The sequence below is a fragment of the Penaeus japonicus genome, unplaced genomic scaffold (assembly GCF_977035675.1).
Source record: "Penaeus japonicus unplaced genomic scaffold, GWHDUDI00000001_assembly GWHDUDI00000009, whole genome shotgun sequence".
NCBI lineage: Eukaryota > Metazoa > Arthropoda > Malacostraca > Decapoda > Penaeidae > Penaeus > Penaeus japonicus.
The window spans coordinates 11,885,129-11,897,628 of NW_028234411.1; the positions used below are offsets into that span (position 1 = coordinate 11,885,129).

Genomic DNA, 12,500 nt, shown 5'->3' on the forward strand with positions numbered 1-12,500 from the left:
TAACTGGTGTGGTCACTCTTTCATGAAAGTGTTTGCTTACTCTAGCATTACCATAGAATCAGGGTTAATGAATGCTTAAAATTTGAATCTCAATTTATGTTCTAATTCTGTCCTTGTCATCGTGTCTTTATAGTGACAAACATCACAACAGTCATCATTCAAATTACCTATATTTGATTTCATTTTTTACTAATACTCGATATCCTAATGCCATAGTCCTACATTATATAGCTACTAATCAGGAACATGATTGTAACCAGTAACCAGTAACATAGAAAGATTTTACGCTTGAATCGTAGTTTCCGTCTTTAGCTTATTGTTGAATGAGATGTGCATAGTGTATTCAGATCTGTTTTTCGCAAAGAGTGTCATTGTGGTGTAACAGGGCGCTCAATTGCTCTCCTTTTGAGACAGTAATAACTTCTTAAAGACGACCCGCAGGTGGCGTTGACCAAGCACACAAACACATCGCTTCATTGTTAATCTCATCAAAAAGGATGAGCGTCACTCAGGGCTATCGAGCGCGTCGTCCAGCAAAGTCTGCGTACACTGTGTGCATCTTTCCCTCAAGATATGACTCGGAAAGATCAGCCAACTCAGCAGAGGCAGTGGACGGACGCTGCAAGTATGAAGTTTTAAACGTACGAAAGGTCATGCTGGATTACTTTTTTATGCTCTGTAGGGGATACGTCGTTGCGTCGGATCCCTAGGGCGAGACGGGAGTTACGTGCCACTACATAAGCGACGTGGATGCGTGGATTCTTCTCTGCTGGCACTGCACTGATCCCTAGATTGCAGGGACCGCCAGTGGCATTGGACAAACACCGCTGATCCGTGCTAGGTGGTGTCTTTGGTGCTGAAGTCAACACGATGGTTGTTGATGGCGCTGGATGATTCGCTTAACGATGATGGAGCTGGTGATGTCTCTTTCTGTCACTGTCACATGTCTCTGCCTTTGTGTGTGTGTGTGTGTGTGTGTGTGTGTGTGTGTGTGTGTGTGTGTGTGTGTGTGTGTGTGTGTGTGTGTGTGTGTGTGTGTGTGTGTGTGTGTGTGTGTGTGCGTGTGTGTGTGCGTGTGTATGTTTGTGTGTGTGTGCGTGTGTATGTTTGTGTGTGTTTGTGTGTGTATGTGTGTGTCTTGGAAGATGACATTCAGGCCATCAATCATAAGGTACAATAAGTTATGTGATTACTATATCTCATTTGATATATTGAGATGTAGAGTGTACTGTTATATTAATGTCTTACGTATAGCTCCCCTCCCTCCCTCCCTCGCTACCTCCCTCCTATCGTTCTTTTCGTCTATATGCACTCGCCTTCCCCTCGCCCTCTGTCTGCCCCCTAAACATCCCTCCCCCCTCCCCCAATCCCCTTCTCGTGTGTTGGACAAATATTGGTGTGGGTGTGAATAGCATTAGCGATGTCCAAAGACCGGCTGATGCAAGTGGGTGGGTAGCTTGGTAACCTTGACGTTAATGTTACCACGTGCCTCGTCTCTCCCACCAAACTGCACCACCTGGCCCAGGGCGACAATAAACTTCGTTGATTTGGCAACACTTAGGGAATAAATGCGCATGACTCTAAGTTTATTTTTTCTTATTGTTATTTGTCATTGGTATCTTATTATGTTGAGCGCTCGTTCGAGACTGTTATATATTTGCCACGATAATGTGTATTTGTGTGATTACATGGTGTTTATGCGTTGGTTTATGTTGATACTGTTGCGTGCACTCGCCTCGAACAAGTGCATGTATACGAAGAATTCTTGTGTGGTGAGGCGATAAGTAGTCGTAGCCTTGCATACCATTATCCTCTTTTGTATCTTGTATGATTTGCTAAATAGGCTGCTCCTGTATTGATGTTGCACAGCTGGTTTAAGTTATTTTCAAGACACAATGTATCTGCACTGGTTGAATGAAGCAGAAGTACTGTCTTCTGTCATACCATTTTGTGTCACCAAAGGGTTGTTATTGCAGTCAAAGAAATGAAGAATTGTTGTTTAAACAAATCATAAACAGAAGGAAGACCAACATACACGAAGACCATTACCGCCGCTAAGGACCTGTCGTGCGCAACCCTGGGGAGTCCCCGTCACGCTGCTGTCAGCCTGTCAGCTACCCTGTCACGGAGCCTGCTAATGACGAGCGGCCGCAGGGACTCCTCGGATGTCAGCGGGGAGATGGGGATGAGGGAGGTGGATGCTGAGACTCGAGGGCCGTTGGGGTGTAGGCAGAATTATAAATTGTTTATTTACGAGAGGCCTAAGCGTTTTATAGATACTGGTGTATCCGACAGCATAGTAACAGTTATTTACATTGCAATTGATAGCATCACAGAGGGGAGAGAAAACAGATGTCAACCATTAATTTCACATGGTGATGAGAATAGGATGAGTCCACCAGCCAGGAAGAGCGAGGTGACGGCATGGCGACCTCCATGCGACCGCGAGAATGGCCGGACATCTAGAAAGCGCCATGCTGATGCACGCAGCGCCTTAAACGCACCGATAGCCTCAACCCAGATTTTCCTTTTCGGTGTAACTTAAACGCCAAGATCATCTGGACGATGTTAGTGTCTCGAGTGGCCCGGCCCATCCCGCGCACCGGGAGCACATGTTATGAAATCCCGTCAGAGAAACTCCCTCGAGGAATCCGGCCTGATTTATTCAGGGGCGCAAGAAAGGAAGCCAATCCGAAAGGGCTCACTCGTGATTCCGAGACCCGGCTCGCAACCCCACCCTCGGTAAATCGGTCGCGAGTCGCCCGCCGCGCCCGGTTTCTCTCTGGCTCTCCCTAATGCTTCTACGCCATCTCTGAGGTTGTGTCTCCATTCCGGCCTCTTCAACATTCTCATTCATTTGGCCTCTCTCTCCCGCTCACCTTCCCCCTCCCTCCCCTTCTCCCCATTCCGCTTTCCATTCCTCTCTTTCCATCTCCTCTCTGTCTTCTCTCTCTCCAACTCTCTCTCTCTCTCTTTCTCTCTCTCTCTCTCTCTCTCTCTCTCTCTTTCTCTCTCTCTCTCTCTCCCTCCCCTCTCCCCCCCCTCCCTCCCCCCTCCCTCTTCCTCCCTCCCCTCTCCCTCTCTCTCTCTCTCTCTCTCTCTCTCTCTCTCTCTCTCTCTCTCTCTCTCTCTCTCTCTCTCTCTCTCTCTCTCTCTCTCTCTCTCTCTCTCTCTCTCTCTCTCTCTTTCTTTCTCTCTCCCCCCCTCCCCTACTCCCCCTCTCCCTCTTCCGCTCCCTCTTCCTATCTCCCTTTCTTCCCACCCCTCTCTCCCTCTCTCTCTCTCCCTCCCTCTCTCCCTATTTCTCTCCCTCCCTTTCCTTTCTTTCTTTTTCCTATTTCCTTTCTGTTTCGCGCGCACATAAATACGCACATTAGCAACAGCAATCTAGAGCAAGAATAGTAGGTTATGATACAAGTATCAAAGGTTCTTTGTCCGTGATAACCACATGCCTCGAGTAAGGCTCACACTCCCGCAGTACCTTCCTATAAACCTCATATTCTCACCCTCTTCTCGGCCAAAGCACTTTCACCTTCACACTCGCCACAACACGCCCACGCTCATCTATCGCAAAATCGCTCACCCGCACCACCCACATTTCCACCCCTCATTGTCTCTTCACACCCTTATCTCACTAAGTCACGCCTTCTCGGTGTACGCCCATTTCACACGCCCATCTATTTCCCAGCCGTATTGTGTATCTTGCCTCAACCATACTCCGTGCGTAGCCATGGACCTTCCAGTCCACAACAACGCACCCACCGTGACGCCCATGCCTGAAACTCTTCAGACGTTTTTTAGGGGCCAGGGTAAATACAGCCGTTTGATATCAGGACTTCCAAAGCAGTTATTTCATCCTTAAAGAAAGTTCCCCGCTTAAAAGGTACGTTCTTTTCTCCTCGACCCAAAACGAAAACGTGCCAAAGTTTTACGTGAGTTGTTGTGTTAGGGTGCTTACCAGTGCGTAAAGCCCGCGAGTACAGTACAGTCATACATAGACGACGTGGACTCGGCCCTGAAGGCTCTCATTGAGGCTGGTCTCTCCCATTCATGTATTTACACTCGAAAATCCTTTAATGCCACTATTGCCTGCCGCTGGCCACGCGCGACTCGTCCACCGCTTGCTTTGTTCTTTGCTTTGCGTTTGGAGCCACACGTGTTTCCTGTGTTGGTTCATGCCTTTTCTATGTGTATAGATTCGGTCGAGTATTGTGTAGTTCCGTTTACCTTAAATATAATCAGCAGTAGAGAAAGTCTCTGCGTGTTGTAGGGCCAGAGTGGAAACTCGTACTCGCACTTGCTAGTTTTACGAGGTCAGGTTCTGTCCGCCAAACCTGATTTGCCTTATAAAGGGAACGTGATACACGTTCACGTGGGGTACAACTGCACTTCATCTTTGTTTTCTAGAACTCTTGATTAAGCATCTCCCCAGCTCTCTCTCTCTCTCTCTCTCTCTCTCTCTCTCTCTCTCTCTCTCTCTCTCTCTCTCTCTCTCTCTCTCTCTCTCTCTCTCTCTCTCTCTCTCCTTCCCTCTCTCTCTCTCTCTCTCTCCTCTCTCTCTCTTCTCTCTCTCTTCTCTCTCTCTCTTTCTTTCTTTCTCTTCTCTTCTCTCTTTTCTCTCTCTCTCTCTCTCTCTCTCTCTCTCTCTCTCTCTCTCTCTCTCTCTCTCTCTCTCTCTCTCTCTCTCTCTCTCTCTCTCTCTTCCTTCTCTATCTCTCTTCTCTCTCTCTCTCTCTCTCTCTCTCTCTCTCTCTCTCTCTCTCTCTCTCTCTCTCTCTCTCTCTCTCTCTCTCTCTCTCTCTCTCTCTCTCTCTCTCTCTCTCTCTCTCGCTCTCGCTCTCGCTCTCGCTCTCCTTTTCTCCCTCTTTCCCTCTCTCCATCCCTCTCTCCCTCCATCCTTTTCTCTTCGTTTGCCTTTAGTCACGCAATTTACACTACCCAATGAAAGGAAAAAGTGCAGATTATTGTGCATGCGTGAGGCCGGAATAGATTTAGCACGTTGAACTTTTACCTTGTTTGGTAGCTTCGATTCTTCCGAACATCCAGGTCAGCAAAGCAAGGGTCCCAGACAGGATGCACAGGAGAGTGTTACGTAGAGGGGGAGGGGGGGGCATTGCGTCGGTCAGTTCTCTTATCCCTTTTGGTAATAACTGTAGCAATGAGAATACTTGCATATGATGTGATTTATTTGAAACTCACCAGCTGACTGCAAATCAATGTGATTTTCAGTCTATAACCCATTATTGATGAAAGGTCCATAAACTGTGTTGTAACTTGTGTTAATACTTTTCAGAGACCACATTTATGGTGAGCAGACGAACTGTAGTGGTGTCGGGGATCTCCTCTCGCGTAAAGGGAAATATGTTAATGAGGGCAGCTGGGTAGGGTTAGAGGGGCGTGGCGGCGGAGGAAGGCGTGGGTGGAGGGTTCAGCTGTGTTCTACTTGGGTGAGTTGAGGTTCAGAGAGAACCTGGGAAAAAAGAGGAAAGAGGATGAAATAGAAACCAGGGAAAATCGGCCAAGGAACGATAGAAGTAAGTATTTAAACATGACTTATGTTAAGGAAAATAAAAGGGAAAATGTTGCCAATCGGGGGAAAATGCTATGAAAGATGAAAAGTGGGGATGTAGTGTAATAGGAAAAAAGGAGAATAGGAGTTTGAATGAAAGTAAAGGAACATTTTGGACGAAGAGAGAGAAAAATAGAGAGGGCAAGCGAAGAGGATAAACAAGCAATTGCCTTTGTTGAATGAGGGAAATATTCCTTGATGGGATCCAATTTCCTATGTGATCTTAATCAGATAAAAGTATTGTGACAGCTATTTAACTTCTATTTTTGTATCGATCTTTTTATATCGAGTTCTTTTATGGCCAAAGTAGAGGCAATCTAAAATGATGACACTTAAAAAAAGAACGGATTCTATTGATGATTTTTGACACAATGACGAACAACGCACTAAGTCGCCCATCTCCCAATCTGACCGTTATAGACCAATTATCGCGTACGTGCCAACAGCCGTATCATACTACACTGTGCAAGAAAGCAATATGCATGCAGTCATCATTCACGCCTTCTGCTACCGCTATCGCCACCTCCGCCGCCACCATAGCTAAGCCCAAAGCCAAAACAATCTTAGAAAGTTTGTTAATGAGGCTTCCAGTGGTTCATTATTCATAAGTGACAGGATGTACGTGTTCAGAAAGTTGAGATAGAAATCCGATATATATGTAGATTCAAATCGAAATTACAGAGATTTTTACAGAGTCGGATTTGTTTTAACCAAGTTTCATTCCTAACTTTTTTTTGGATCACTTTGGCTGACTTTGTGTCATTAAACTTTTTTTCTTTCTTTCTTCCTGACTTAATTAATTTTTGACTAATGTGCCAATTTCTCCCCTTCAGAACGACGTTGGTGGCGCTCTCGACCTTCCTCGACGCCTTCCAGAAGATCGCAGACGCCGCTACAGGAACTCGAGGTAAGCGCTTTTTCGCTCCATAGTTTCTCCTATTTTTCGGCTGTTGTTTCTCTCCTCTTATGATATGTTTCCCTTTCTTCGGCTATTAGTTTTTTTCTTTCTTTGGTCGTTATTTTTTCTTTTCTTTGGCTGTTATTTTTCCTTTCTTTGGCTGTTATTTTTTCCTTTCTTCTGCTGTCATTTTCATTTATGTTTTGTTATTTCCTTTTCTTCCGCAGTTATTTTCTGATCTTTAAATAAAACGTTAATACGGATTTGGGTCACTGAAGTTGAATGAGAGCGCATTGGGATGAGGAATGTTTTGCTTCAATGTCGCGGGAAATGTTTTTCTTTGTGACTAGGCATGTTTATGTCACGGTCTCTGGAGGCAAGATATGTAAGAACTAATTTCTAAAGAATGCTGTATGTGTTTCTTCCCACGTAGAAAATATCGTTTTTTTTTAGCCAGCAGACACACATCTCTCACAGTCACACTCACACACACAGGCACACACTCATTCACAGTCACACGCTCACTCACACTCACACTCATACTCACACTCATACTCACACTCACACTCACACTCACACTCACACACACACACACACACACACACACACACACACACACACACACACACACACACACACACACACACACACACACACACACACACACACACACACACACACACACACACACACACACACATCTCTCTCTCTCTCTCTCTCTCTCTCTCTCTCTCTCTCTCTATATATATATATATATATATATATATATATATATGTATATATATATACATACACACACACACATACACACACACACACACACACACACACACACACACACACACACACACACACACACACACACACACACACACACACACACACACACACACACACACACACACATACACATGCACATACACATACACATACACACACACATACACACATGCATGTATGTTTATTCCGTTTTTTTCTTTTTTCCATTTTGTTCCTCCCCTTCTCCTGCTTTGTGTTATTCTGTGACCGTTCCACGGATCAGGCCCTAAAAGTCATTTCGACATTCAAATCAACACAGAGCTATTTTTTTTCGTAATATAAAATACATAAGGATATTATGGCTAGGCATGTCATCATGAGTAACTGCAAACTCTCATATATCCAAAAGTCGCTACTACTCGACAGTCTGAAAATGTTACGTTTTTTATTATTTTTCATTGCTGCGGTGTATGGAAGCGGAAGTATAGGAGTACAAGAGTGGCAGGCTAGGCCCGCGGGTGCCAGCGAGTGCCGGCTACATATCCGGCAGAGTGACAGCGAAAGGGTTAAATTGTTGGCCGGAGAATTATGTGTGAGAAGCGTCAGTCGTTGGCAACGCACTCTTCCCGCACTCTCTTTCCTTCCTTCCCACTTGACACCAACGCCACTTTCGCCATGGTCGCCCTTGGATTTTTTAGGTATCTGCCTCGAAATGCTGTTGCGATATCCACTCCGGTACACCGCGTCTCGTACTCCGTCCCACCTTAAGTAATCCTTCATAATCTGATATATATTATGTTGATGCGAAATCCTATCTCTCCTCTCCACTCCTCTCCTTCCTCCTTACTCCGTAGGAGCTTCCCCCTTGGGTCACGTTCTTCACTTCTCTTGCTCCTGGCTTGAAAGGCTTGGGTTGTTTCTTGTATCATTATATAAAGTAGACTGTCTTCAAGTGTTGTTTGGTTGTTGACTATTAAGTAAAGACTCAAAAATCCGAAATAAAATGACATGTTACATCAGTGAGGTTTGTTACAATGAGATTCGATAAGACATCTGAATGATAAGACCCCGGCAGCAAGCAAGGTGGCGGGTAGTGCGTGTGCGAGTCAAGATGCACTTGGCGTGTTTACAGTAAAAACATGGCAAACATAAGCAAGAGCGGCGTATTGTGAGAGACGTGGTCCTCCTGATATGGCGGCCATAATAAAGTGGATGCGCGGCCCCGTGCACGCGGGACGCAAGATAAACACGTCATATAGCAAAATAAACACCGCCAACGCCATCAGCTGAGGTCTGCGTGGTGATGTTGTGCCGTCGATATTGTTGACTGATGAATGGCCCCCAAGGCATTCATTTTCTCGTCAAGTTTGGGTAATGCAGTGCGGCCACATTCCAATTAGGAGCGTAATTAGTGTGTAAGTTGGACGCCGAAAAGGTAATGTGTCGGGGAGGATGGGGGGCCGAGTGGGAGTAGGATGGGGCATTATCCTGCGAACAGCGAGGGGCACGCTTTCAGCCCCTCCGTTCGCTCTTACGCCGCGGCAAACTGGGATAACGAGAGTCAAACAGTCCAAGTTGCATCATCGCCTTCCTCTTGTGCATTTCAGGCGTTTGCAAGGGCCAATCCGCAAAGCCCCGCAAGACCACGCTAAACATTGATAAAAGAAATGCGACTATGTATAGAGTGGTCATTTCTATTAATTTTGTATATGTTTACAACAATTAATACGTTACAAAATATTGTTCATTTGAAAAGACTCATGGTGACAGTGTATAAAGTAGAACATACATGATAGCATGATATCGCCATCTCTTACCACCCAATCACTTGGGGAACTTACTTCTTAGATATTAATGGAAAAGAAAAAAAGTGTGGTATTTAAGGCAGTGTAACCCGTCATTTCAAGTGGACCCCCCCCCCCGTGTGGCACAGGTGAACCCCACATGGCCATTTAAGTTGCGCTGTTAATTCCCTGAAATACCGAAGGTGAAAGGGAGATGGCACCTCGTGAACACGTTAATATCTAGTGTAATCGCTTTCGTGTTCTCGTACTTTCATTTCATGTTCGAAGCGTGATAATGTTAATCTCATTTAAAGGGAATAATTGTACTATATCTTTACGCACGCTTCCTCCCATTAGCCGGGATGTTATTTTTAGAGTAAGCCCGCGGCGGTGGAAGCAGTTATGGTTAAATGTTTTGGCGCGCGTGGATGTGCGTCAGGTGACACCGCCTGGGGCACCTGAGCGCGGCGGGACCCAGCCAGCACGGAACGCGAGGGTCGCATTGTACGCACTGCTATTGACGTTATCTGTGAGCAAGGCGGTGAGAATATCATAGATTCTCGTTATTTGGCCGCACTGAATAATGACACGCAGGGACACATCATTTATCGTGAACCACGAGCAACCTCGTAGGTGGTTGACGAATAGTTTGAGGCATTAATTCGCTCGGCTGCGAGAGTGGTATGGCTGATAGAGCGATCATAAATCCAATTTGTCAGTCTGTTGTAAAGCTGGCTAATTAATTGGTGTGGAAGATGAAACACCTGCGCACTAGATACCAAACTGGCAGCGATCTCCATCTCCGTTTTTTCGCTCTCCTCTCTCTGCTGTATCTTCTCCCCCTTCTTCCTTCATTTTTTTCGCTCTGTTATTTCTCGCACCTTGCCTCTCCCGGCGCACACAGGGATCGAAAAATGTTTGTGCCATCGGAAGTATAGGCGGATGTGACTTAGCGAGGATAAACAAGGGTGTGAATGCTGAATGACTGACTAATGAATTGTTCGATATGTCGGGGAAGGTGAGAGAAGGTCGATTAAGAGGACAGACACCCTTGCTCTCTCTCTCTCTCCCTCTCTCCCTCTCTCCCTCTCCCTCTCCCTCTCCCTCTCCCTCTCCCTCTCCCTCTCCCTCTCTCTCTCTCTCTCCCTCCTCTCCCTCCCTCTCCTCCCCCCCTCTCCCTCTCCCTCTCCCTCTCCCTCTCCCTCTCCCTCTCCCTCTCCCCCTCCCCCCCCCCCCCTCCCTCTCCCTCCCTCTCCCTCTCCCTCCCCTCTCCCTCCCCCCCTCCTCTCCTCCCCTCTCTCCCTCTCCCTTCCCCCTCCACTCCCCCCCTCACTCCTACTCCCACTCACTCCTCCCTCTCCCTCCCTCTTCCTCTCCCTCTCCTTTCCTTCCCCCCTTCCCTCCCATCCTTCCACCCTCTCTCCCTATATTTCTCTTCGCAAATGGAATATTTGTCTTTGTCGCCCAGTGTATATTGGTTTATGCTTGAGTGTGTGGATGGCACAACACGGGTTTTGTGCTTACAGTTATAGACAGGAGCGTCCGCTTTGAAGGATGTGCGTTAAACCTAGCGTTGGTTCCTCTGTACCTAACGCTTTTCGTCATAGCTCGGGTTTGAAGCCTCTCTCAAATGTAACATGCGTGTAAATGTTCCGCGTGCCAGCTACAGTGGTTCCGCCGGCGTTTGGCATGCTGTCACAGGTAACAAAATGACTGAGAAAATAGAGTGCAGGAGGGAATCCCATGGAATCCTTCCTCGCCGCCGCACACACTAGACCCTTGTCAAGTTCTCTAACCTGCAGCTCAAAGTCGTCGTTATTCCACAGGCAGACTGCACATTGCATACCAAGCTTATGATGTATTCCATTCATCTAAGTGGGATTGTGAGTGCCACTCACATTGTGTTTTTGCATCAAAACAGGAGTTATTTGTGCTCTTCTCGCCGAAAGGAAGTACCGTTGTTAACGGCACAGTGTGTGGGTGTTCTCCCGTTGGCGCTCAGAAGCCGTGGTTGTTAAGTGCTTGCAGGATTCTCAAATCTGTTCTCGCGGAAGTTCGACTTTCACTTTAGTTTATTGCAGAGATGCTATCGACCCCATAATGCCTCTGCGTGGAGTAGGTAATCTTCGGGGGAAACATCGTCAGTAGGGGTTGCAGTTCGGCCACGGTGACAGTCAGAATACTAACCTTTCAGAGTACACAGCCTAATGCTTGGAGTGTTTAGTATACAGGCCAACAAAGACAGGGAGTGTGGCAGTCCCTTTCAGTGGCATATGAAATAACCGAATGAGACGTCTTATAAAAATCCCTAACACAATAAAGAGGAAGTGAGTCACCTAACTAGGGAATAATAGCGTGCTGAAATGCGAATGCTGTGTGCATTTGCCCTCAGCTTCTCACATCAGTCTTGCTAGACACGGGTTCCAAGACCTACCCTTTCAATGGAATGGACTACCACAGACGGCTGAGCACTGTGCAATATTCGATGGTCGGTTTACGAACCTTTCGGCTCTATGGTAAGTCAGAGGTCACGGGAAACACAAGACATCTACACCTTGAGCAAGGGAGAAGAGAGACAACGGCGTACAGGTCAAAGGTCGCTCTAGTCAAGTGTCACGTCATAACAAGGAGATGTGACCCGTGACCTGTTTGACAATAACAACTGAGGGGAAGGAGGGACTCGAGAAGGGAACAAAGAATTTAGAGATGACAGGATGACATGAAATGCTTAGATATTTATAGAATCTTAAGTTGTAGGATATATTTGCTTTTGGATAAAAACAAACAAAAAACACGGGGGTTTAGGTATTTTGATTAGCGGATTGCTTTGCCTTCACAGTTGTTATTGTTTGAAGGGAGACCAGCATTACCAATCCTTCTTACAAAAACAGATATATACAAGTGTAAAAGTAAATTGATATATATCAGCTTACAAGGGAAGTTCTTTATTTATATATATATATATATATATATATATATATATATATATATATATATATATATATATATATATATCTCCAAAAGACGTTATTTTTACAATGTACGTGGAAGTGATGATGCAGTCTCGCAGATGCCGTCATAATTGTACTTCAAATTGAATTGACATAGTGGATTTTTATATTCATTCAAAATTGTATGATACATGTGGAAATGATGACGCAGTCTCACGTATGCCAGCATAGTTGTTCTTTAGATAGAATTGGCATATTTGTCACCATAACCACAATTCTAGCGTGCCTGACACATTTGTTGCCATAGCAATAAGGCGACAAAGTAGTATATTATCAAGAGAATATTTTCTTATAAGAAGAACGAATTTCCTTTGTATTTAGAAGCGATTGCGGTTGAACGTAAAGTTCATGACGACACAGAGCTGGATCAGCGCCAGAGTCAATAGAAGGCGTTGCAGCTCGGACCGCCAAGGAGAGCGGGCGCGACAAGACGAGGCTAGAGGATAGGGTGTGAAATGGTGACGGCGCGGCAGGATGTT

At 45.9% G+C, this 12,500-nt stretch overlaps 1 protein-coding gene across 4 annotated transcripts in view; it reads left to right on the top strand.

Moving 5' to 3' along the window:
• Positions 1-12,500, top strand: part of mim (missing-in-metastasis) — a 190,178-nt gene that overhangs the window by 39,688 nt on the left and 137,990 nt on the right. For all 4 annotated transcript variants that reach the window (XM_086539733.1, XM_086539735.1, XM_086539734.1 and 1 more), the window contains exon 3: positions 6,403-6,476. In XM_086539733.1, the coding sequence (XP_086395859.1) occupies positions 6,403-6,476 (74 nt within the window). The remainder of the gene's footprint in view (positions 1-6,402; positions 6,477-12,500) is intronic.